The sequence below is a fragment of the Capra hircus genome, chromosome 3 (assembly GCF_001704415.2).
Source record: "Capra hircus breed San Clemente chromosome 3, ASM170441v1, whole genome shotgun sequence".
Classification (NCBI taxonomy): Eukaryota; Metazoa; Chordata; class Mammalia; order Artiodactyla; family Bovidae; genus Capra; species Capra hircus.
The window spans coordinates 27,232,489-27,260,349 of NC_030810.1; the positions used below are offsets into that span (position 1 = coordinate 27,232,489).

The 27,861-nt window shown below is 36.8% G+C and overlaps 1 protein-coding gene across 2 annotated transcripts in view; it reads left to right on the plus strand.

Annotated features, from left to right (window-relative positions):
- ZYG11B (zyg-11 family member B, cell cycle regulator) overlaps positions 1-27,861 on the plus strand; it is a 71,789-nt gene that overhangs the window by 22,552 nt on the left and 21,376 nt on the right. Inside the window, exons 2-10 of one of the 2 annotated variants that reach the window (XM_018044216.1) lie at positions 2,974-3,139; positions 7,950-8,704; positions 16,312-16,452; positions 18,726-18,902; positions 19,806-19,870; positions 22,701-22,800; positions 23,015-23,065; positions 25,379-25,540; positions 25,649-25,696. In XM_018044216.1, the coding sequence (XP_017899705.1) occupies positions 2,974-3,139; positions 7,950-8,704; positions 16,312-16,452; positions 18,726-18,902; positions 19,806-19,870; positions 22,701-22,800; positions 23,015-23,065; positions 25,379-25,540; positions 25,649-25,696 (1,665 nt within the window). The remainder of the gene's footprint in view (positions 1-2,973; positions 3,140-7,949; positions 8,705-16,311; positions 16,453-18,725; positions 18,903-19,805; positions 19,871-22,700; positions 22,801-23,014; positions 23,066-25,378; positions 25,541-25,648; positions 25,697-27,861) is intronic. The other variant, XM_018044224.1, reaches the window with a different exon arrangement.

A 27,861-nucleotide genomic window follows, 5' to 3' on the forward strand; every position in this document is an offset into this window, starting at 1 on the left:
CCAGAAAACAATGGAATAGTATTCCATTGTGTAAATATACCATATTTTATTTATCCACTCATAAGTTGATGATATTAGGCCATTTCCACTTTTCATCTATTATGAATAAAGCTTTTGTAAACATTTATGTTCAAGTTTTGTGTAACTTACGTTTTCATTTCTCTTAAGTATATGCTTAGTGGAATTGCAAGGTTATATGGCAATTGCTAGATTGTTAAAAGTTTTCAATTTATTTATTCTTGGCTGTGCTGGGTCTTTATTGCTGTTGCGCTTTTCTGTAGTTGTGGAGAGCAGGGGCTACTCTCTAGTTGCGGTGCCTGGGCTTCTCATTAAGGTGGCTCCTCTTGTTGCAGGCTCTATGGTGCACGGCTTCAGTAGTTGTGATATGTGGGCTCAGCAGTTGAGTCTCCTGGGCTTTAGTGGGCAGGCTGAATAGTTGTGGTGCATGGGCTTCGTTGCTCTGCAGCACGTGGGATCTTCCCAGACCAGGGATTGAACCCATGTCTCCTGCACTGGCAGGAATCTTCACCACTGAGCCACCAGGGAAGCCCCTGCTAGATTGTTTTCCAAGGTGGCTGTACCATTTTACATTTCCACTTACAGGGTACGCGAGATCCAGTTTCTTCACATCTTCACCAACACTTGTTTTTATCTGTCTTTTGGTTATAGCCTTAATAGTAAGTGTGAGATATTACTTTTTGTAATTTTTATTTGCATTTTTCTGGTAACTAATGATGTTGAGTGTCTTTCATGTGACTCTTGGTCATTTGTATTTCTTTGGAGAAATGTCCGTTTAGACTTTTGCCTGTCTTTGAGTTGTCTTTTTATAATTGAGTTGTAAGAATTATTTGTATAATCTAGATACAAATCCCTTAACAGATACATGATTTGCAAATATTTTCTCCCATTTTTTGGGATTTTCTTTTCACTTTCTTGATGATGACCATGATGCAAAAGTCTTTTTGGTTTTATGAAGTCTAGTTTATCTGCTTTTTTCTTTGGTTGTTTGTGCTTTTGATGTTATATCTAAGAAGTCATTCACCAATTCAAAGTCAGGAAGGATTATCCCAAAGTTTTCTTCTAAGAACCTAATAGTTTTAACTTTTACCTTTGGGCCTTTGATCCATTTTGAGTTAATTTTTATATGTGCTATGAGGAAGGACCCCATGTTCATCCTTTTGCATGTAGATGTCCAATTATCCCAGTCCTGTTTGTTGAAAAGCCTGTTTTTTCCCCCCATTGAATTGTCTTGACAGCCTTGTTTAAGTCAACTGACCATAAATATGAGAGTTTATTTCTGATCTGATCTTTCAGTTCTATCTCGTTGATTTATGTGTCTGTTTTTATGCCAGTACCATACTGCTTTGTTTATTGTAGCTTTATAGTAAGCTTTAAAACTGACACGTGTGAGTCTTCCAAGTTTGTTGTTCTTTTCAGAGATTGTTTCAGTTATTCTAGGTCCATTGTATTTCCATATGAATTTTAGATCAGTTTGTTAATTTCTGAAAAAAAAGAAGCTGGAATTTTGGTAGGGATTGTACTGAATCTGTAGATCAATTTTAAAATATTATCTTCTGAACTGCTGAGTGTCGGAAGTGTGCTATATTAATGGCAGGATTTTCGCTAACACCAGTAGGGCTTGCCTCTATGACTGGAGTTTGATAGTACTCGCTGCCACATGAAAAAAAAAAAAAACAACTTCTGATCCATGAATAGGAATGAATCAGAATGAATGGATGACTTTTATCAGGTTGAGGAAGTTCTATAAACTGTATTTTAAAAAACTTACCTTGTATTATGAATATTTTTGTATTTGAGTAATATATCTGAATTATAATTTTTAATGGCTGCATATTATTCAGCCATTAAAATGTCACGTGTATAGTATCAATTTCATATGATTAAGAGTTGTGTTCCTGAGTCATATTTTTTTAAGATATTTTTATTTATTTATTTGGCTGCATCAGGTCTTCGTTGTGGCAGGGGTTGTACCTGGGTTGCCTGCATTGGGAGCTCGGAGTCTTATCCACTGGACCACCAGAGAAGCCCCCCTAAGTCAGTTTTAAATTTGAAGTTACACTTTGTCAGTTACCATGTGTAGAATACTTAGATGTTACTTTTCTGAGCCAGTTGTCAGTTATGCAAAAATGAAAATAATGCTTCACTACTTAGTAAAGTAGGGGTGAGGAATGACTGAAATAATGGATAGTTTATGTTAAACTCTCAGCAGACTCATACAGAAAGCACCTAATGGATGGTAGCTGCTATAATTATATTTTAGTTATATTACTGTTATTAGGGACCTTAAGGTGTATTTATTTCTGTAATCAAAACCCTTATACTTAAATCTTTGTGCTTATTTGATTAGTTCTATATTCCTCAGATTGGAATAACTGGGTTAACCTTTTTCTATTTTGAGGGTAACACCTATAGCACATTCTTTCCTCCAAATAAACTGATCATATTTGAACTGTTAGGTTGGGATGGGAATTTTGTGGGAGGTCAAGTTGGAAAGTAAATTGGGGCTAGATTTTGGAAGGACTCGGGCATCATCAGTCTAACAATATAAGATTTTTTTCTTTTGTGTTCAGGCCCATGCATCCCACTGATGTCTTGAGCAGTAGAGTGTCCTGGGATGGTAATTTAGGAAGATTAATCTGCTGTGCCATCTTCCCTAACCATCCTTGACTGATTAGGATACCTTGCTGTATGTTTACATGAATACCCAATATATCCTAAACTATAGTATTTAATAGACTTTTAGTAAAAATGTGTTTAAATGTTTCTCTTCTCCTGCTTCTTGATAACATGGATCATATGTTGTATTCCCACTGCCTAACATGGTATCTTGCACATGGTAGACGCTTGAATAAAAGTACTTGTTGAGCAAGTAAATGAATCTTTTGTTCTCTACTTTTCTGGAAACTAACTTGTTGGCTTTGGTTTTCCCTTTGTTTCTTCCTGGGATCCAAGGAGGAGGCATCTCCTTATTCCTTACTTGATATCTGCTTGAATTTCCTGACTACTCACCTTGAGAAGTTCTGCTCAGCAAGACAAGATGGAACATTGTGTCTGCAGGAACCTGGAGTATTCCCACAGGAGGTGGCTGATCGGCTACTTCAGACCATGGCTTTTCATGGTAATAAATAAACAGAGGAAACAAAAATTATGCCCTTTTAATTAGCATTGGGTTTTGAAGTACTGCTGTGGCCATTTAATTATTTTCATAGCAATAACAGAAAAGCCTAATTGAAGAAAAGGAATTCATTTATTTTTGCCTACCTTGCTACTTATGGTAAAATTTAAATAAGCATTTTCTTTTCTAACCTGGCAAGTCCTTTTTTGTGTTTGTTTCTTCTATTTTGTTTTATGAGAAGCTGTTCGCATGGTGAAAATAACTTCTCTCCCAAAATAGCAGTTTGGAAGTCTGCTGGTCTAAAATACCTTACAGTGTTATTTGGCAGCAAGAAAATCAATAAATGTTATAATGGAAAAATTAGTTTATGCTTTTGATCTTTGAAACAGAAATCATAGCTAATATATTACTTCTGTCTTCAGAAACATTCTGAAAATAAATTGTAAAAGATTTATCTGTGAAATTCTGATTATGCACAGTATATTGATAATTTTGTTACCTATGTGCAAGTTCTAAGTTGAAAGAGATTCAATCCTTTTATATATTTAGGGTATGTAAACTCTTACAAGTAAGAAATACAGTTTTTTCCACAACTATAAAATAGAATAAATATGGCAATAGTGATAATTATCATTTATTAATTGCCTCTTCCATGTAATATTAATGCCAGGCAGTTTATACTTTTCTTGAATTTTCTCAAAAACTTATAAGGTAGGTATTTTTATCCTATTCATATACAGATAAGGAAACTGAGGTTAATAAGAGTCACACTGCTAGTAAATGATAGAGTCCTGTTTCAAATGCAGATCTATTTTATTCTAAATCTGTTTTCTTTTCACTGCCACACAACCTTCCTACTCCTACATTAGAGGTATTCTTGCTCCTGGATGGCTGATAATGGTATATACGCTTTTGTTGTGACTTTAAATAACAAGTCACATACCCACACATACATTCAAATATGTTTATAGTTGTTATATTTTATTAAATATTAAATATAGGGACAATAAGGGACTTCCCAGGTGGCTCAGTGGTAAAGAATCCACCTGCCAGTGCAGGAGATGCAGGAAACTCGGTTCAGTCCCTGGGTTGGGAAGATCCTCTGGAGGAGCAAATGGCACCCACTCCAGTATTCTTGCCTGGAAAATTCCATGGACTGGGAAGCCTGGTGGGCTATAGTCCATGCCAGTTGCAAAGAGTCAGACACGACTGAGCAAGTGAACACACATATACAAATATATAAATTTATTATATATACTTAAAGTCACAGTGAAAGTATATCCCATTATCTGATATATGTGTGTGTGTGTGTGTCTGTAGAGAGAGAGAAACAGAAGAGAGAGCACACACAAATGCAGATAGTGCATTCGAAGGAAGGGTGGGAGGAAGAAGATGTCTGCATTCCTTGGTTTTCACTAAAGTTGCTCAAGTCTGTAGTCTTTGGATTCTTTCAACCTACTGAAGGAATGAGTGTAAATTTCAATAGGTACTATCCACATTTAAGTTAAAGATCCCTTACAAATGAGATTTAAAAGATTATGCTAGTGCTACCATTTCTTTCTGGTCTCAATTTAATGATTACACTTAGCAAGTTCAGTTTAAATATTTCTACATATAACTAGTTTTGTAAATCAAAAGAGTAAATGTTAACTGAAGTTTTAACTTCCCCAGATTCCTTTTGAAATATAACTATTGTTGATTAATAATAGCAGCTAACATTTGTTGAATGCTTATTATATAATGGGCACTGGTGAATGCTTTATATGAATAAAATAATGAAAGTAGTTTTTAAGTACATATAACTAAATAATCGGAGAAGGCAATGGCACCCCACTCCAGTACTCTTGCCTGGAAAATTCCATGGATGGAGGAGCCTGGTGGGCTGCCGTCTATGGGGTCACACAGAGTTGGACACGACTGAAGCGACTTAGCATTAGCAACTAAATAATTGTCTTCCAGAGTATGTCTTTGGAAAGCTAGATGCTTGATCAGAATGTGTTTTCTACCAGTTTTCTTCAAACTGAGTTCAAATGAGGAAAGTGAGGGTCGAGAGAAACAGTGTGCTGCCCCATTTGTGTTTCTGCCAGGTGATTACCTGTCTTATTCATCACATGCACAAATTATTTAATCTCTTTATAGAACTCATATCCACCTTCAAATAGTCAGGAGTGGATACTGCTAATAATACTGCAAAAGAAAAACCTCTGGACTGCTAGGGAATTCCTTATGAATGCCTTCAAAATTGCTAATATAAGTCTTCTAATAGTGCAATGATTTTAGAAAATAATTTATTTTAAAAATTTTACTTATTTACTTAATTCAAAGGATTAATGATATTGGTAGCAGTCCTTATTAAAATAAGCCTGATACTAAAGAGTTTTACTTACTTGATTCTATAATTCTCTTGTCATACTCTTTGCTCACTGTATCTGTTATCTCAGTGCTAAAAATTTTCCAGGAAATGTGTGTATAAGATCTAGGAATCAGAATAAGAATTTTACCATCTAAAAAGATAATGTTGTTTAGCTGTTATTAATATAATATCTAACTATTAACTATTAAGAATGTAATGTCAAGTATGAATATTGTAGTGCTGTAGTCATCCATGGACAGGTCTTATGTGAACATAAGTTTTCATTTCTTTGGGGTACATGCCCAGGAGTGCTACTGTTGGGTCCTATTGTAGTTGCACGTTTAGGTTTTTAAAAACTGCCGCATTGTTTACAGAATGGCGATGCCATTTTACACTCTTACCAGTATAAGACTGACTCAGTTTCTCTGCATACTTGCCAGCATTTGGTGTTACTACTATTTTTTAATTTGAGCCATTTTAATAGGTGTGTGCAATGATTTCTTCAAATACTTTTTCAACCGTGCCCTATTCCTCCATTCTTTCTGCGACAAATAGCTGTGTTCAAATATTTTTTAAGTCTGTTTTTTTTCCCCTGTTCTTTAGATTTGGGTAATTTCCGTTTTTAAAAAAATCTTTTACTTCACTAATTCTTTCCTTTGTTCCTTTTACTCTGTTGTTGAACGCAACCATTATTGTATTTTTCAATTCTAAAATTTTCCTTTGGTTCTTCTTTATAACTTCTGCTTCTTTTTTTGAGGCTTTCTGTTTTCCATTTGTTTCAAGCTTGTTTGTAATTGCACACTTAAGCATTTTTATGATGGCTCCTTTAAGACCTTCATCAAATAATTTTAACATTTCCGATTTTTTAGTGTTAACGTCTATAGTCTTTTTTTCACTTTGAGATCTTACTGGTCCTTTGTATGATGAATGAGTTTTTATTGAAATCTGGACATTTTGGATATTGTGTTAGGAGACTTTGTGTCTCTGCCTCCACTCTAGCAGTGTGGAGGCACTGCCTTGTTATTGCCAGACTGGGGTAAATGTTCTTGTTCCCCACTTGACTTCTGTTGACACCTGAGACTTAGTGCTTCTGATTACTCATTACTGCTATGCAGGAGATTGGCATTCTCCCCACTAGTTCGCTACTGATAACCTCTCTAGCTGAGAGCCGTGTGAGTACTTCATTTCTCTTCTTCATTTGGCCTCCACTGACAGCATGTTGTAGGGAGGTGACCTCATTACTTACTGTTAGGCAGTGATGAAGTCTCAGCTCTCCACTAGGCTTCCTTTGATACCACCCCAGCTCAGAAAGGGAGAAGCACCTGATTACTACCAGATGGATGTGGAAGTCCTGGCTCCATGCTCGGCCTTCTCCTAACACTTCTCTGTGGGGAGACTGTGGCAACTAGTTATAGCAGGAGTGAAAGTCTAGGTTCCCCTCTTGGCGTTTGCTGGTGTGGATGAGGGTGAGGTTTTTGTTTATGTCTCCAACACCCTCATCCACATCAGCAAATGTGGTGAGATAAAGTCATCACTTTACTTCAGTCAAACACCAGAGACCTAATGAGGAGCCAGGACACCAATCTCCTGCATAGCCATAAAGAGGAGCGCTAAGTCTCGGGGTCAGCAGAAGTCAAGTGGGGAGCAAGAACATTTACCCTTGCTAGGCTGCCCTTTTCCTGGTGCTTTGGCCGGAGTGAGCAGATTTTGTGGCCCTGGCGGGGGAGGGGCTGTTTTTGTGTGTGCTTGTTGGTATTTCCCAATTATGGTACAGGGAAAAAAAACCAGGAACTCCACCGTGTAGGTCTTTGTGTCCCAGGATCTCTAGCTAGCCTGCTTTCTTCTCTTGACCTTTCTGTGATCTAGCCTTACTCCTTGTCTCTTCCCACTTCCATACGTAAATCTAGAAATCGACCATATTCTCTTCTCACTCATATATAGGTTTTCCCCTGTATTCTTCTTAAATTCCCCTCACTTTCCTTCTCTGTCTTTGAATTGTTCCCTTCATCTTTGAAAGACCTTCTCAAGTATCACCTCTTCCATGGAGTCTTTTTCAGATCTCCAGGCATGGTAAATTACTTCCTTTTCTTTGCTTTCATGATACTTTTGTACTTGGATCTGGTATACCTTTGGCTAGAACTGGGCATGTAGCCCTATCTAAATCCAAGGGTAGGTTGGAAAAGGTGTCCAGTAATGGGAGGAGAACCAGATATTAGTGAATATCAGTAATGCCTAACACAGTCCTGATTCTGCCACTTACTATTTCTGTGCTCTTAGAAGACCGCTTTTTTGAACCCCAGTTTACTCATCTATAAATTGTAGACAATCACATTCTTAACTCACTGAATTGTTATGTTTATTAAATGAAATACTGTTACTTCGAAAGTGTAAAGTATGCTGGAAATTTTAGCTATCCTTAAACCATTTTTTGAAGTTAAAGTACTGCTTATTTTTCCCTAGGTCTCCTGAATGATGCAACTGTAGGTATTTTTAGGGGCAACCAGATGCGCTTAAAACGAGCTTGCATTCGCAAAGCCAAGATCTCTGCTGTTGCTTTCCGGAAAGCCTTCTGCCACCACAAGTTAGTGGAACTTGATGCCACAGGTGTGAATGCTGACATCACAATTACAGACATCATCAGTGGGCTTGGCAGTAACAAATGGATCCAGCAAAATCTCCAGTGCCTCGTGCTGAACTCATTAACTCTCTCTCTCGAAGATCCTTATGAGCGGTGCTTTAGCCGACTTTCTGGCCTTCGAGCATTAAGCATCACCAATGTTCTCTTTTACAATGAAGACCTGGCTGAAGTTGCCTCATTGCCAAGATTAGAGAGCCTGGATATTTCCAACACCTCAATCACAGACATCACGGCTCTGCTGGCCTGCAAAGACCGACTCAAGTCTCTAACCATGCATCACTTGAAATGTTTAAAAATGACAACTACCCAGATACTGGATGTTGTTCGAGAACTAAGACATCTGAATCATCTTGATATTTCAGATGATAAACAGTTTACATCGGACATAGCTCTTCGGTTATTAGAACAAAAGGACATCCTGCCCAACCTCGTCTCCTTGGATGTTTCTGGGAGGAAGCATGTGACAGACAAAGCTGTTGAAGCTTTTATTCAGCAACGGCCCAGCATGCAGTTTGTAGGTTTGCTGGCCACTGATGCTGGCTACTCTGAATTCCTCACAGGCGAAGGACATTTGAAGGTTAGATTTTAAAAATATATTCCTTTGTCCAATGTTTGACCAATGCTGACCAATGTTTAGTTTGCATAAGACTCCATTAAGGTGAATGTCTAATAATATATAGATCATATTCATGAAACATGACATTATATAGTAGAAAGGCCTTGCTTTAGAGTCTGAATTAATAGGCCAGATTATTTGCTTCATGGCCCAGAGCAAGCTATGATGTAACTTTTCAGTTTACATTTATTTATAAAATAGATATGACTCTTACCTGCAAAATTATTCTGAAGATTAATAATTATAAGTGCAAGTCATGTTGTAGGCCCTGGATAAATGATAGTTTTCGTGATGATAATGTTTAGGTATTTTGAACCACTTAAACATATCATATCTAAAGGATCACTTCAAAGAAACTAGGGGTGCTCCTTTGTAGAAAAGAGTAATGGGAGAGTAAGTTCTCCAGTTCAGTTCAGTCGCTCAGTTGTGTCCGACTCTTTGTGACCCCATGAATTGCAGCACGCCAGGCCTCCCTGTCCATCACCAACTCCTGGAGTTCACTCAAACTCACGTCCATCGAGTCAGTGATGCCATCCAGCCATCTCATCTTCTGTCGTCCCCTTTTCCTCCTACCCTTAATCCCTCCCAGGATCAGAGTTGTCCAAGAAGATCTCTATTGTAAAAATGGTAAAATCCTTCTCTTCTTAAGGTTTCTCATGCGTAATGGCTTAAATTCTATTTGGGAAACATGTACTGAACTTGGTACAACTTGAGATTGAAAGATAAAAAAGATACAGGATTTGCTTCCAAGGAGCCTGATAGTAGTAGTAAGTAGTAATGTTATGATCACAAACAACTCTAAAGCCAAGGATCAGTATAGTTGCTGTAGGAAAGTAGGAGAAACTTTTTCTCACTGGAGAATTTTGGTCTTGATGGAAGATGGTATCTGAATCAGACCTTGAAGGATAGAACTGTAACAGGTTTAAGGACAACTAGTATTTTTCTAACATACATTGTATCCTATAAATGCTTTATATTGTATATGGTAATATCTATAGATTGATATTAACTCCACTTTATAGATGAGAAACATAGAAATTATGATTTACTGTTAGTTAGAACCAGTGTTTGGATCTACATTTGTCAAATTTCAGAGCCCCATTTTTTTTCCTCTACTACTTACATCAAGCCACTTAAGTTGAAGCATCATTTGATTCTACCTGGTGCAAATGGCAATATTGCATTCTTTTTTATGGCTGAGTAGTGTTCATGTGTGTGTGTGTGTACCACACCACTTCTTCTTTATCCATTGTCTATCAATGGACACTTAGATTGCATCCATGTCTTGGCTATTGTAAATAGTGGTGCTGTAAATTTTGGGATGCATGTATCTGTTTGAATTATAATTTTCTCCAGATATATGTCCAGGAATGGGATTCTGAATCATATGGTAACTCTATTTTTAGTTTTGTAAGGAACCTCCCTCCTATTTTCCATAGTGACTGTACCAATTTACATTCGTACCAACAGTGCAGGAGGGTTCTTTTTTAGCAATCAGTATCGATCTCAAAAAAGGAGAAGGAAAGGTTAGCTATAGAACATTTTAAAACATGTCAGTTCTTATATTATTTGTAAATTTAGACTTTAAAAAGTAGAATGTCGGAAATTATTTTGAGTCACTTTTTTATTCATTCATTCAGTAAATGTTTTATTAAGTACCTCTGCGTATTATGTACTGTGCTAGACATGGAGATTTGATGGTGGAGTAAAATGGCGTGATCTTGCCCTCATGGAGCTCGTAATTTAGTGAGGGATTCAGACAGTGAAGTATCATACATATGTCATGGGTGTATGATTTCAATTTATGTATTTATATATCATATACATATATATTAATGCATAATGTGCACACATGTATATGCTTTAAACTGCATGGTGTTAAGAATCTAAAAGCTACGTAATACTGTATTTGAGTATGTTTAGCAGAGAGGCTCGACTTAGTTTAAGGCTTCTCTGAGGACTTGATGAATGAATGAGTGAAGACCTTACGGATGAGTAACTTGGTAGAGAAAATTCCAGGCAGCAAGAATACAGCAAAAGATGTGTGGTAGGAAGGAACGTGGTACATCCAAGGAACTTCGAGAAGGCCACTGTGGCTAGAGTTCTAGAGTAGGAAGTTGCGGAGCGATGAGATGAGGCTGGAAAAAGTAGGTGCCAGGGCCAGAAATGGCAAAGTCACATGAGCCAGGTGCAGGGCAGCAAGTGTGAGGAGCTAACATAACAGCTTGTTATTGAACAAGGTAAGTGTCTAGCGCAGGGCTTGTGCTAGATGTAAATGTAAATTACTATGTTAGTGTTACTTGTCTGCCTAAGAAATGGGTCAGTAAAGAATTGTAAATATCAAAGGGGAAGAAATCTCAGTGTACTGGGAGTTTAGGAAGGATTTCCCAGAGGAGGTGAGCTTGATCTGTGTCCTCAAGGATGAGAGGAATGTGTCCCTAGCGCACGGCACTAAGTAATCTTCTCAAGGCAAAGATCCTCCAGTAGCTATGATTCCCGAGCAGTATGATTTTTGCTGATTGCTCTTAGCACCAACAGACCCTATGTGAATTAGCCCAAGGTTTTTAGTCGAGGCTAGTAGACATGTACATTATACAATGCCTCTGTGAAATGAGTTTGATTTTACAAATGGAACATCATTGCTTTGAAATTTTGACTCTAGAAAACACCTGCTTTGCTGTCATCTAGTTTCCACTTCTGTCAACCCAGTGATTCTCAACCCTGACTGTAATTAAAATTACCTGGAGTGTAATTATTTGAGATGATGGATATGTTAAGTAACTGTATCATGATAATCATTTTGCGGTATTGACATGTACAACATCATTGTTTTACACATTACACTTACATAATGTATTTGTCATTGTGTATCGATAATATTATATATCTTGATAAAGCTGGAAAAATTTTTAATTAAAAACATCTAAGTAATGAGCAATTAAATCAGAAGCACTGTAGGGCGGTGGGACTGAGGCATCAGTTTATTTTAAAGCTTCTTGGGTGATTTTAATATGTAGCCAAAATGGAGAATCATTGTTTTAAAATAATTTTTTTAAAAGATAGAGATCATTGGAACTTTGCCCTTTATTCACCTGTACATAAAAATTGATGTTTATTTTAGATTATTTATTTGACTACTAATTTGAGAGTTGAAAAATAATAGGTCATGTTAAGAGAAGAGAGCTGAGATTGCTCTGTCTCCTTTTTAAAAATTTTCCAGGTTAGCAAAGTTGAAAAATGGGTCTGAAATGATTATTTTAATATTATGATGCTTTAAATTAATTTAGTTTGACAGTTTTGGTTTTACATGCCTCAGTAAAGTAGGCTTCCCTGGTGGCTCAGAGGTTAAAGCGTCTGCCTCCAATGCGGGAGACCTGGGTTCCATCCCTGGGTCGGGAAGATCCCCTGGAGAAGGAAATGGTAACCCACTCCAGTATTCTTGCCTGGAGAATCCCATGGATGGAGAAGCCTGGTGGGCTACAGTCCACCGGATTGCAGAGTCGGACATGACTGAGCGACTTCACTTCACTTCAGTAAAGTAGAGACAGTGTCACTCCCCAGTATTCCTTATGAGGCATTATCTGGTGCCTTTAGTGGGTGGTTCAGAGAACAAAGGTTTGGTTTCTCCACTTTCATGTATCTCGTGTGTTTTGATCTCTTGACTCTCTGAGGGAGGCATTGTCTGCAGTGAGGGAATGGTTCTCTTAGGGATCATGGCTGGGGTGTGGTCTTTGCCTACATCTCTGCCTATATGTGAGAACCTTGGTTCTTCCGCTTACTCTGTTTCTAGTCCCAGCACAGAGGGCTTTCTTACCTAGAATTACCAACTCTGTCACCTTTGTTTCCCTACCTTATTTGCTCGCTGGTAACCATCAGTTCCCTCAACCTTCCGCTATCTCACAATTAAGATTCTTATGTTTTTTGGCTGCCTCACTCCTGAGAACCACTGGTTATATATGTTAAACCCAGTATTCTCAGCCTTCATCTCATTTGGTCTAAATGCCTTTTGACATAGTTGATCTTTCCTTCTTGAAATAACCTTTTTTTTTTTAAACTTTAGTTTCTAGGATATCAGATTGACCTTGTTTTTTCTGTACTTTTTGGACTTTCTCTCAGTTTCCTTTATTGATTCTTCCTAAATCTCTCAGGCCCCAAACTGATATGCCTAATCATCCTAAATTTAGGATGATTCCTAAATTTACACCATCCTAAATTTATATCTCTAACCTAGACTTCTCCCTTGAACTAAGACTTCATACGTACTTTTTAAAGATGTCTGAGCTAGTGCTTCTGCTCTTGAGGAATTCTGATCCAGTGAAGAAGAGACAGACAGTTTAAAAATAGCTTTAATCAATTGTGAGAAATTCTGTAATAGAGTTACGTGCTGAGTGCTACAAGAAAGTCTTTCCTTAGAATATACATTTAGTTTCATCCATATTTTAAATATTAATAAGGTTTAATTTAGTGGTAAAGGACATTTTTTCTGTTTTAAATAGATTGCAGAAACTAGTATATACAGATGGTTTTTTGTTTTGTTGTTGTTGTTTTCTTCTTTTTGATCTAGCATATGAAATTGATTGAATTGAAGATGCATATAGTTTGAGGAGCCAGATTGCTTGATTTGAGTAGGGGCTCAAGAAGTGTTAACTACTGAGTAAATATACAGGCCAATGAAATTTGGTTCAGATTATTTATATTCCAGTAACAAAAGTTCTGTAATTTTACATTTAAAGGTAACTTGAGGTTATATTTCATAAAAGATTGTAAAGCTGTTTGAATCAACCAAATGTGGATAAATGAAGTCTGATGAAGATTATTGTTAGTGTGTTTTCCCTCTTATAGTCTTTTTCAGCTCTCCTAATAGTTCAGTGTCTTTCCAAATCTAAAATCTAAGGAAAAGTTCAGAGTGATTAAAAAAGAGTTGAACATTAGGAAAATTTTTATTGTTCAATAACTGCTTATATATGTGAATACATAGTCAAAATCAATGTTTATGTATGTATATTATACATTCTTATTGTTTAGTCACGAAGTCATGTCTGACTCTTTTGTGACCCCACGAACTGAAGCCTGTCCGACTCCTCTGTCCATGGGATTTCCCAGGCAAGAATACTTGAGTGGGTTGCCATTTCCTTCTCCAAGGGATCTTCCCTACCCAGGGATTGAACCCATATCTCTTGTGTCTCCTGCATTAGCAGGTGGATTCTTTACCACTAAGCCTCCAAAGAAGCCTATATTATACATAAAGAGTACAAAAACATTTCGTAAAGAAACTTCCATTGTTATTCCCACAGTCTTACAAATGCTCAGTATATGCCTTTTTGTCACTTGGTACACACATATCTTTGTGTGTGTTTCCTAGTGGCTCAGACAGTAAAGCGTCTGTCTAGAATGAGGGAGACCCGGGTTCGATCCCTGGGTCGGGAAGATCCCCTGCAGAAGGAAATGGCAATCCGCTCCAGTACTGTTGCCTGGAAAATCCCGTGGACAGAGGAGCCTGGTAGGCTACAGTCCATGGGGTCGCAAAGAGTCGGACACGACTGAGTGACCTCACTTTCACTTTCACACACATCTGTACTGTAGTCTAATTCTTATTAGACCTTTGTAGCATATCTTATCAGTGGTTAAACTGTTAGCTGTTATACAGCCCTTCATTTTCTTAAAGCTGCATATTCATTACCCATATGAACATAGTTATTACTAAGTAATATATTTTAAACGTATTTATATTTGTGTTACCTTTATAATGGTGCTGCCAAGAAAAGATAGTGTTCCACCTTAGTGAGAAGATTATACCTCTCTAAACAGTAGGGTTTGGGGTTTTTTTTATTTTTAATTTTTTTACCATTTTGAAATCATCACTCAGGTTGATAAATAGAACTTGGCAGCTACCCTGAAGCTCTTTCACATGCCCCATCCTGATCACAACTTCCTCTTTCCCCACAAAAGTAATCTCTGTCCTGACTCTGATGATAATCTTGTCCTTGCTCTTTTAAATAGTTTTGCAGCCCAACCATTTACCTCTAGGCACTTAGTTAACCTTGCCCACTTTTCAAAATCATACCTCAGTATCTTTTATAAAATTCCCTCTCTATCCTTTTCTTTTCGTTATACTTTGTGTATTAAAGAATCTGACCCTTTGGTCTGTAGACTTTCCCTCAGTCTAGGTTTTCTTGATTGTATGTTTGTGGTGCATATTGACTATAATTTCTGCACATTGGTAGCTGGATGTGAGGACTTAGTCAAACTCATGTTTAATCCCTTTGGCAGGACACTTAGGTTTTATGTTCTTTCATTAAGGGAGTACATAATGTCTGGTTGTTTTTCTTTCTGTGATTTATTAGCAGTTGTTGACATTCAACACCTAGTTCCATTAATTCACTGAGGATCATGGTGATACTGTAATAATTTCTTTTTTTACTTATTACTGGGTTACTTTTCCAAAAAGCCATTTCTTGTTATATACATTTGGCTACCCAGTGGTATATGAACCACAGTTGGGCTTCCCTTGTGGCTCAGCTGGTAGAGAATCTGCCTGCAATGTGGGAGACCTGGGTTTGATCCCTGGGTTGGGAAGATCCCCTGGAGAAGGGAAAGGCTACCCACTCCAGTATTCTGGCCTGGAGAATTCCATGGGCTTTATAGTCCATGGGGTTGCAAAGAGTTGAACACGACTGAGCGACTTTCATTTCACTTCACTTAAGATAACTATATTAACCTGTATAAATGGGAAATTCCAGGATAAACCTACTTTTGAACAGAATTTTTTAATGCTGAGTGGGCCCTTGATAAATCTGGGAGAATCAATTAATATATTTATATGATAAATATTTATTGAGTGCTTATTCTGAGCCACACACAGTGCTGCCTGTAGGGGTACAGTGGATAGATCAGTCTACTAAGGGGATTATGGTAATGGCTATGAAGGTGATGTTTCAGGAAGACCTGACTTAGATTGGTGGGTCAGAGAAGGCCTCTCTAACGAAGTATTATTTAACTTGAAATGAGAAGGATGAATAGAAATTAGGTAAAGAGAGAGAGGAAAATTTCAGTCAGAGAGGACATTATACTTAGTAGCTTTTTCCTGGGAAAGAGCTTGGCTTATTGAAGGATCAGAAAGGTAAGTGTAGGGTGTGTGGGGGAGAGGGATAGATTGAGAGTTTGAGATTGACATGTACACATTGCTATAAAAATTAAAAAAAGGCCACTGTCATTACTAAATTGTGAGTTAGGGCAAGAGGGTTACCTTAAGAAGCAGTAGAAGCCTAATCATGTGTAGTAAGACCTTATAAATAGTGTTAAATATCTTGAGATTCATTTTAGGTACAGTATAGAAAATTTTACCCATAGACTTATTCTAGGGTCTGAACCTATCTAGTATATATCTGTTAAGCATATGTATACCTTCACAGGGTGACTTTTCTGGATGGGTTGGAAAATAATCATAGCCATTTGTTTCAAGCTTTACATAACTGTCCTGGATGCCATCCACACAAATGATGTTTGGATAGAGACAGTTGGAGGGTTGAAAAGAATCCTAAAAGCTCATCTTCTGGCTGTGTTCAAAGGTGTCTGGAGAAGCCAATGAAACTCAGATTGCAGAAGCATTGAAAAGGTACAGTGAACGGGCCTTCTTTGTCCGAGAAGCTCTGTTTCACCTTTTTAGCCTGACTCATGTGATGGAAAAAACAAAGCCAGAAATTTTAAAGGTAAGAACAAAAAACTGGATATGAGAAGTGTGAAATTATCTTCCTAGATAGATGACGGTTTTGTGAAGAAAATTGGTGAAAATCTGCATTTAGTCTCTTTTTTTAAATAAGATTGATAATGTATAATTCAGCTTTTAGCCATAAATGAGAATGAGAGGAGATAACTGTATAGTGTTACTGAAGTTTTATAGTAATCTCATTTAAACAATATAAATGCCTTCAAGTTCATATTTATCTAAAAACCAGTAATCAGTGTGATATCTTTTTACCAGCTGTAGTAGAAAATAGAGTATATGATTCAAATCAGGACACTACTTGGTATATTAGCTATGTATTGCTTCCATATATGGTTTTTAAAGAAATACAATATTGGGATTTTATAAAGCACTTTTCCATGCTATTTATGAACCTCTTGTGCTTTTGTAACTAATCTGTGTTATTCTCCAATTAAGATATTTTACCCAAGACAGTTTTTGAAGGAAAAAAAAAGGAGGATTCTTAATTTTGTTGATTGGGTGGGGCATTTTTTGTCAGAATGTGGTCCTCTAGCCACCTGAAATCTGGAATATTGCTTATTTTAAAAAGCATATTTGTGAACCTCATTCCAAGAAAATTTAGATTCGGTAGGGCTGGATAAGATACAGGAATCTACACTGTAATAATCCCTCAAGGTAATCCTTTACACATTTAATTTAGAAACCAGTGAGTATAGGACTGTATTATATTTGGTCCCTCTTTTAGTGGGCACAACAGTCCCAAGAGAGAAGTTTTATCTTCTGTTTTATAGATTATGTACCTGCGGGTCTGCGAGGTTAAATAACCATAAATTAGTGGCAGAGCCAGAAATGACTTAACCTCCCGGTTTCTTAAACTTTTTGAAACTGGGGTGTTTGGGTAGGAAGCAGTAGCATTTAAGTCCTGGGATGCTGGCTGCAGCGTCTGCCACCTCCTGTGTACGTACCAGAGGATATTGGTGCTGGGTATATGCACTATCATTTTTTGGTTTTGGTTACTGTGCACTTGAGTATCAAAGGGCCAGACCTGTAGTCCTGATCTGAAATATTTACTCATTCATTCATTCAGAGAATGGTGCAGAGAGAAATGTGATTCTTTTAAGAAGTTCCTGCAAAAGGAAGCAAACGAAAAGGTGGTAGTTGGCTGAGGATGTGTGTGGGTTTGGTTTTGTTTTGTTTTAGATGGGAGAAAAAAACACCTTGTTTGTATGCTATGTGAATGATTGACTACAGAATAAAAATCTGGTATAGGAGTTGGAAGGGGAGATCAGCTGAAGCAGTGTCCTTGGGTAGACAAGAAGGGAAGAATCAAGCATTTAAGTGGAGGGATTAACTTTAGAGGGGAGGGTAACAGGCAGGCACACAGCAATTGCTCCTGTGTATGCTGGCAAGGAGGTACGTGTAAAAGCCAGAATCTGAAGTTCTTTTACAGTTACTTCAGTTTTCTCTGGGTAACTGGAAGTAAGATCTTCAGTCAGTAATGAGGAATGGGGAGGATTTGTTGGGGATTTGAGGAGAGAGGAAAAGGGGAGAAGTTATTTAGTTAGTCATTTAGGCCAGAGGGAAGTAAATGGATTTTATTACATTTTAATTTTAGCAGTGTTCTTAAGGAACTGAATGTTGGGATTTGAAAGTGAAGTTTGCTGCTGGTTTAGTCTATTCAAGTCAGTAAGAATTTGTTTAGTGCTTGGCATAAAACAGGCCAGACTGAACTATGTCTAGGAAATACTAAAATGTTTTCTCTGAATAGAAAAGATTCATTAACATTACAGAAAAATTTCTGGACATGAACAACTTGACACCTCCCTTGACCAGGTAGGTGAATAACTATTATGTCCTAGGCTCTGCACATAAGGATAAAAAATATACTTAATATATCTTAGAAGTTATTTCAGATCAAAAGAATAATGTTGCTATATGTTCCTGCTGCTACTGCTAAGTTGCTTCAGTAGTGTCCAACACTATGCAACCCCATAGATGGCAGCCCACCAGGCTCCTGTCCCTGGGATTCTCCAGGCAAGAATAGTGGAGTGGGTTAGCATTTCCTTCTCCAATGCATGAAAGTGAAAAGTAAAAGTAAAGTAGCTCAGTTGTGTCTGACCTGAAGACCCCATGGACTGTAGCCTACCAGGCTTCTCTGTCCATGGGATTTTCCAGGCAAGAGTACTGGAGTGGGTTGCCATTATCTTCTCCATTGCTATATGAAGAGGGCTTATATGTTTTTATAAGTTGGATTAAGAGAACTCATTTCTTTTTCAGCTTGTGGTTACTGGGATGAGAAACCACCCTATGAATTTGCCAGTGCAGCTTGCTGCAAGTGCCTGTGTATTTAATTTAACCAAGCAGGATCTTGCTGCAGGAATGCCCGTCCGACTCCTGGCCGATGTGACCCATTTGCTGCTCAAAGCCATGGAACATTTTCCCAACCACCAGCAGGCAAGCATATGGGAATTCACATTCAAATGGTCTTTTTAGTGTCTACTGCCCATCTCCTACCTCCATACAGTTTATTTTAGTAGACCAAAGCTGGAAATTCCTTTGGAGGCTGTGAAGTAATAAGTTTTGTGGTGTGACTGAGTGCAGGGCGATAGAGAAGTAGAATACTAAAGAATGCATTCCTCACCTAAAAGTATTTCAGTCCAAACACGGAAATAATGCAAGCCATGTAAAACTTCTTGCACCTAGACCTTGAGTTAGTGATAATTTCAGCATACAGGATTAGGCGTAGAGCTTCTGCTCTGAGCCACACATTGGTTCAGTACTCAGTGCTTAGGAATAGAGAAATAAATAAGACATGGATTTTCTGTTTCTATCAGTATAGGTAATCTACAAAACCTGTCCTGTTCTTTGGATGAAAACGAAAAATGCTGCTTGAATTATATTTTTAACTCTTAAAATTTAACAATGAGTTGGCAAGTTAGTAGAAAATACTCAGAGACCCAAAACTAAGTAAATTGGCAACCCAGATTGGTGAGTGGATCATTAAAGCCAGCTTCCCTCATTGAGAACAGCTGCCAAACTAGATGAGTTTTAGCCTTTGGTTTTCATGGACTCTGGAAGCCAGGTGAACAGAGAACAAAATAGGACCCATCCAAGGGCCACCAGAAGGGAGGGAGATTAGCTGGAATTATCCAGTTTATTACCCTATTTCTCATCTAATAAAAAAGATTTTAAAAATGTGCAGATAAACTTATGTGGGTCCAGTGGAAGTCTTTGAACCATAGGTGAGCAGAATAAATGTTCTAAGACATGTTATGCTTTATAAATGTCTTTTTTTTTTAAATAGAATCTAACAAAACAATATTTTATTCAGGATTTTTTTCTCTCTTTGGTTCTTAGTTACAGAAGAATTGCCTCCTTTCACTTTGCAGTGACCGAATTCTTCAAGATGTTCCATTCAACAGGCAAGTGGTAGCACCAGAACTATGGGACAAAATGGAATTTTAGAAATCTGTCTTGGGTCATTTCTTACCAGTTAGGATATTCCTAGTGTACAGTTAATCAAGTAGGTGGGATTGTGTATCACTTTATAGAATGCTGAATCTACTTTTTGTAATTTAATGCTTTGATATTCATGAGAGCAGATTCTATTTTCATACCTCTTTGCATAAGAATTTGTACTGATTATAGTTTTTAGAATGTATGCACAGTGTTGTAGGCTGAAGAAATTGAAGCATATAGAAATTCAGTATCTTGCGCATTGTTTTGTGACTAGTGATTGCAAGGCCAGAAAGGATCAAGTCTAGTTTTAGCTCCAGCATTCTTTTCCCTGTATCATGCCTTGTATTATTATAGTTATTTGATACTGAATTATAGGAGAAACCTTTTAAGCAGAGGTTAAGGGAGACCATATAGCTGGATTCCAGTAAGTAAAAAGGGTTTCCTTATTTTGTAAGATGTGATTTTGGAGCTATTTTTTTTTTTTCATTTTACTGTTTTAAAATATAATTTTTTAGTGATGGTATTTTCAAAAATAAATTTATACTTCATGACTTAATGAGAAGTATATTTCTCAAGCAGCAATTTTATAGTGATTTACTTTTATTTGGGTAATAGTACACTGTTATCTGACATGCTGATGGAATGAAGTACTCCATTTACTATTTGAAATAAATAATTGGTTCAGATGGTAAAGAATCTGCCTGTAATGCAGGAGACCTGAGTTTAGTCCCTGGGTCACAAGGATCCCCTGGAGAAGGAAATGGCAACCCACTCCGGTATTCTTGCCTGGAGAATTCCATGGACAGAGGAACCCGGTGGACTGCAGTCCCTGGAGTCACAAAGAGTTGGACACAGCTGAACGACTAACACACTTTCACATGTATCTCATGAAGATTACTGAATTTTATTTTATAAATATATTAAGCATCTGCATTGATCACATGAAGTCATGGGTTGAAAACACATAATCTCCTAAAGAAACTTATAAACCACCCCAGAGGTTGACAGACTTTTCCTTAAATGACTAGATATTAAATGTTCCCGGTTCATGAGCCATAGGGTCTCTGTTGGACCTACTTAATCCTCCCATTGTACCTCCAAAGCAGCCATAGACACTTTAACAAAAAAAAAAAGGGGGTGGGAGGGGGATAACTGTTCCAGTAAAACTTTGGAAGACAGACAGCTAGGCCCACAGCTTTAAAATCACTTGAGGTGGGCTGTTGTTTGCCCTTGATGTAGCCAGGGAGTACAGTCTGCTAGAATTGAGCTCCTTTGTGGTAAGAGACAGAGATTGGTTAATCTTTGCCTTTCGTGCTTAGTACTTCATTGGGGCTGTTTGATGGATGGATCAATGAATGAATTAGGAGTATAACAGAAGACAGTCTTTCATAGAAGAGGCTGACAGAATGTACTGGCCCCCCAAGCAAGGACAGAAAGATTTCATTGGCTTGGTGATCATTAAAGATTTCCTTTTAGTGATGGCATTAAGATAATAAAAATAATAACTAATGTATGAAGCACTTGCCAGACACTGTGCTAGGGGTTTTAGGTATGCTTATTCAGTCCTTGCAACAGTCCTGTGAAATTGTTACTCTTGTAATCTTCATTTTACAGATGAGGAAACAGAGGCACAGAGAAGTTTAGTAGCTTGCTCAAGGTGATAAGATAGTAAGTAGCAGAATTTAGATTTAAATCCAGACTGACCCCAGAGCTTCTACTTTCTATATCCATGTCATATTGCCTTGAAACCAAAAATTGACTGCGTTGATTGTTCTGTGGGAACTGCAGAAGTAAAGGCACAGAGGAAATCAATACTAGTAAAAATTAACCTTTATCAAAAGTTTGATATGTGCCAAGGTCTGTACGAAGTCTTGAGCTTTATGTGTGATATGATATAATCCTCACAACAGTCTTGTGGAAGACTGTATTATTTTACAGACAAGATAATTGAAGTTCAGCGAGATGAAGAAAGTTACCCAGGGTTCCAAAGTTTGTACATGGTGAAGATGATATTTGAATCCAGGCTGATTCCAAATTGTATGATGTTCTTAATGCTGTGACTACATTGCCTCACAGGATAAAACAGTGTATTTTATTGTTATCATTAACATTAGGTAGAGTTAGAATTCCAACCCCCAAATTCAAAGAACTTCAGAATCTGCTTTTAACTTTTAATACTAGGTTATATTATTTGATATGTATGGACATGTTTTGAGACTAATAAAGTTTCCATATATCATATCCTCTCTCTTCCTGTTTTATTTATTTTTTCTCTAGCATATGTCAGTACCCAAACATGCCATATACTTTACTTATTTACTTATTACCTGTCTTCCCCACTAGAGTGTAATCTCTGTGAGAGTAGAGATATTTTTCTGTTTTGTTCAGTAATCTGTCTCTAGCACCCAAAACAATATCTGGCACAAAGAAGAAGCTGAATAAATGCTTTTGAGTAAAAGAGTGAGTATTCCCATTGTGCTAAGTACTGAGGGGGAACCAGAAAATACTTAAAATTACTATTATCACTACAGAATAGAAATATGTTATACCTCTAGAAGATGAATGTCAGATATTTTTGACCATATTTTCCAAACTCTGTTTCTTTACAGTGTTGTCAGAATTAATAATACCATCTCCAGAATACTAAGTGTACTTGTTATTCTCTGTCAGTTAGGAGGAACTTTCCTTTTCTTTCTCACCCACCTAAATTGTAGCATCAGTTCCCAGCTGGAGCTCTGAAACTATTCCTGGGGCCTCCAGGGTTAATTCATGAAACTCTTTGTGTGTTTTCAGGTTTGAAGCAGCCAAGCTTGTCATGCAGTGGCTCTGCAACCATGAGGATCAAAACATGCAGAGGATGGCGGTTGCTATCATTTCCATTCTGGCTGCCAAGGTACCTGAACTCATGTTTTATAATTTTCTGTAGGAAACTGTTTCCCCTGATAGTTTAGTAAACCAGGTTAACTTATTCAAGCTGCATTCAGTATTGCAGAATTCCAGGTTGATCAGAGGTTCTGGTCTGACCTTTGGAGTCTATTACAGTGAATCATATTAAACTCACACTAGTAGATCCTTGGACATTTACCTTGTCTTCTGCTTGCTTGCAGCTTTCTACAGAACAGACAGCCCAGCTTGGTGCTGAGCTCTTCATTGTCAGGGTAAGTCTATGCAGACCCCTAAACAGTTTTCATTTTCATTATTCTCAGGCAGTGTTTGCTTATCTTCAGTGTTTGCCAGTACTTCACCAAGTACTGGTGCCCCCCAGTACTTGCCTATCTTCTGAGATTTTATATTTCAAAAGTTTGTTACTTCTAAGTGAATGTATTAATTTCTCTTCATTGGGGCAGGAGATGGGGCATCTTCTTTAACAGGAGGTGGAAAGAGTCCAGAACTAGGAATCAGATGACCCGGGGTCTAACTTGTAAACTCACTGTGTGAATTTAGATACATTACCTGGACCATTTGGGCTGCTGCTGCTGCTAAGTCGCTTCAGTCGTGTCCCACTCTGTGCAGCCCCATAGACGGCAGCCCACCAGGCTATCCTGTCCCTGGGATTCTCCAGGCAAGAACACTGGAGTGGGTTGCCATTTCCTCCTCCAGTGCATGAAAGTGAAAAGTGAAAGTGAAATTGCTCAGTCGTGTCCGACTCTTAGCGACCGCATGGACTGCAGCCTACCAGGCTCCTCCATCCATGGGATTTTCCAGGCAAGAGTACTGGAGTGGGGTGCCATTGCCTTCTCCACTGGGGCCTAAATAAACCTTAATTCCTATCTAGTTCACATAGTTCTGTGATTTTGTTATTTATTTAAAAAATGTGGCATCTCTATTATAGTCACTTTGCTAGATGCTTTAGGGGAAAAGATAATGTAAAGAGCTGATATATGATTTTGGTTTGCTTCAGTTAAGGAATTAATATAGTGAACAGTGAAAACTTAAAAGCTTTAAAGAGACTAAGTTGAAATCATGCCTTATTCCCAGTTCTGTCACTCAGCAGCTATGTGATTTCAGGCAAGTCACCTACATTTTCTTTGAAGTAATAAAAAAATGCTTTATACAGTTGTTAGGAAGATTGAAAAGGAAAGAAAGATTGAAGGAATATACTAAGTTCCTAGCACAAAACACAGCACATATGTTAGACGAGTAGAAAAGGCTGCTGATTTTATTTATTTTTACTCTTTTCAGGGATGACATTTTAGTTTTAAATATGACTTTTTATTGCTCTGTATGAGTTGCAGTAATTTTGGCTAGAGGTGTATTCAAAGATTATAAGGAAGTAGTTCATTTATATGCTTTGGGAGAAAATTAAGTTTAATTTGAGTAGCAATTAGCAGGAATTAATAGTAGTAGTAATGGTGATGCTAGCCAATTTTTTTTTAAGCCCTTAATTAAGTTCAGATAGCCCAATTCTAGTGCCACACTCTTGGCCACTATGCTATTAAGTTACATAATTGCAACTAGATGTTTGTGTTTCTTAAAATTTTTTCCTTCATTGTGAAAGTGAAAGTGAAGTCGCTCAGTCATGTCTGACTCTTTGTGATCCCATGGACTGTAGTCTACCAGGCTTCTCTGTCCATGGAATTTTCCAGGCAAGAGTACTGGAGTGGGTTGCCATTTTGTACATAACTTTAAATAATAGTACTCATTAATGTTACTTGTATCTGTTTTAGCAGCTCTCCCTTTATCCCCAGAAGTGTAAACTAAAAATGGAATTATGGATGGCCCATGTAGGTCTTAAAATATTCATTTTTCAAGCTTACATTTCTTAGGTTTAAAGCTATGATAGAAATAATTTACAAATGGAATTTCAAAGCTATTACCTTATTTAAATCCAATTTAGACTTTATTTCTCTTACTACTGTATATAGTTCATCCTTTCTTTTTTTCTTAAGGAAAACATGGGGTTAGAGAGAATTAAGTCTTCCAATTCTTACTTTCTCTTACTAAGTTGGCTATGATAAAATTACTTAATATTACTCGGACTCAATCTCCTCTTCTGAAAAATGAGGACAACAGTATTACAATATAGGATATAATTTGCTGATATGTAGTAAGTATTGGATTCATTCCCCCTTCATTCCCTCCACCTTTTTTATCCCAGGATCTGAAGTGAGTATATATTGTGACCTCTTGGATAACGTAGTAGATCCTAAGTTTTAATCATTTTGCTTTTCATTTTATTTACAGGCGATTAGATTATAGGTATGACCAGAATATTACAGAAGCATTTGTGAAAATCCTTTTTTTTTTTTGTAGAAGGGATCAGAATATTACAGAAGTATTTATGAAAATCCTCTATTTTTTTCTTGTGAAAGGAAAAGTCTAATCCAATAGGCTGTTTGTTGCACTTGTAAAAACCTTTATAGGAAATGTTTGAACCCATGAAACTAATCCTCATGGATTTGTTAGTCCATGTTATTACCACTAATTATAATAACAATTCAATAATTAGAAATTCTATTTTCCTCTTTCAGCAACTTCTTCAAATAGTGAAGCAGAAAACCAATCAAAATTCAGTGGACACTACTTTGAAGTTTACTTTGAGTGCACTTTGGAACCTCACAGATGAATCTCCAACCACTTGCAGACACTTTATTGAAAATCAAGGGTTAGAACTCTTCATGAGGGTTCTAGAGGTTAGAATGGGAATTTAGCCTACAGCTTTGGATTCATTTATTGATTGATTTGAGCATTTGTTTATTATATTTGGTTCTTTAGTTATAGATATCTCTTTCTTTTTATAGTCATTCCCAACTGAGTCATCCATTCAACAGAAAGTCCTAGGACTTTTGGTAAGATACAAGCATTTCCTGCTAAGTTCAAGCTGTAATTATTTTCCATCTGAGGTATTACATAGAAAAATGCTACTCTGTTTGTAAACACATAATGATGTTAAAAATATAAATCGATATAATTAAGTGGAAAAAGCAGGCTACAAAGTTACATATTTAGATTTTCACCATACTAAAAGGAAAAATATAAATCACATACTTTTCTTTATATTTTGTGGTATAGCACAAAGTTTCACTGTGAGCATGTTTTACTTGTATAATCAGAAGAAAAAAGATCTCATGAAAAATATCACTAATCTACAAATATTCTTAGATTCTATGTCTGGTAATTGATGACTACTACTTAAACAACTGTTTGACAAATCAGGTATTCCATAAGTATACTGAATATGTTAAAGTGAGCCCTCTAGGATTTTGAGACACAGAGGAGGATCAGATTTTTATCACTTTTAATCACTGAAACAGAAGTGCCTGTAAAGGCTGTTTTAGAGCAGACCTCTGCTCTTGAGGAATTAGATCACAGGAGGCATAGGTTAGTAAATTGTGAAAGGAAAAGTAGATTAATGTTTATTTTCTAGATGCAGAAGTATGAGAGATGGATTTTTGGGAAAGCTGAGGGCTGGTATTTAAAGAGGACTATCTAGGGACTTCCCTAGTGGTCCAGTAGTTAGGACTTCGTGCTGCCAGTGCAGGGGCATAGGTTGATCCCTGGTCTGGAAACTGAGATCCCACATGCAGTGGGTTGTGGCCAAAAGACAGAAACAAAACCTAAAAAAAACCCTATAGTATCTGTTTACTATAGATTTAGTTATATAAAGCAGAAAATGTAAAACTATCTAAATGCCCAGTAATAGGGACATGTTAAGTAAACTACAGTATTTGATTGTTTTATTCATGGTTCATAGGATTATTAGATACGGAATTTGGCTCAAGTCATTATAAGAGGAAAAGGAGAATTTATTTTGAATATTCAGAAAGATCACATAGGGCTTTAAAATTGCTTTTTAAAAAAAATTTCTTAAAGAATACATGCTTACTATACCTAGTAAAACAGTGCAAAAATGTGTTTTAAAAGTAATAGGTTTTGTCCTCAACCTTCCTTTATTTTCATTTCTGTGAATTAATGTTAATACATCTTGATGTGCTTCCTTCCGTTATCTTTTTCCTTTACTTTGTGATTGGATTTTTTCAATAGTTTGAGATACTGATTCTAGTTTAATTTTTCATGATCAGAGAACGTACTTGAGTCCTTTTGAATTTATTGAGACATGTGTGGCCTGGGATATGGTCTTTCCTGGTCAATGTTCCATGTGCTCTTTAGAAGAATGAATATTCTGCTTTTGTTAGAGTGTTTGATATATGTCTATTAGTCAATAGTCAAGTCTACCATAGACTTACTGATTTTCTGCCTACTTGTTCTGTTAGATAGCGTTTATCATGTTCTATCAGTTTTTGCTTCCTGTACTTTGAAGCTCTGTTATTAGGTTCAAAAACTGAATTGCTATGCCCTCTTAATTGATCCCTTTATCATTATGAAATGACATTCTTTATCCCTGGTAATATTCTTTACTTTGAAATCTCCTTTGTCTCCTTAATATAGCCAGTCCAGCTTTGTTTTGACTGACGTTGACATGGTTTATCTGTTTCCCTCCTGTTACTTTTAACCTATATTTTTCTTTATATTTAAAGTGTGTTTCTTATAGACAGCATATACTTTGCGCCCTGGTTTTTATCCAGTATGAGAGTCTCTTTTTATTTGGACTGTTTGGATTGTTTACATTTAATGTAATTATTGGTATGGTTATATTTGAGTTCAAAAACTTGTTATTTGCTTTCTGTTTGTCCCATCTGTTCTTTTTTTTTTTTTCTTTTTCTGCCGTTTTTTGGTTTGAGTTTAATAATGTTGTTTGATTTCTTGGTTTATTAGCTATTACTCTGATTTGCTAAGTTAATGATTATTGTGAGTTTATAGTATACATTTTTAATCACAGTCTACCTTTAAGTGATTTTATATGATTTCATATATATTATAAAAACCTTTAAAATAGTAGATTTCCATTTCTGCTCTTTCCTTTATGTCATCATTATCATGTATTTTACTTTTATATATGTAATAAACCAATAAACATTGTTTTTTATATCAGTTATCTTTTAAGGAGATTTAA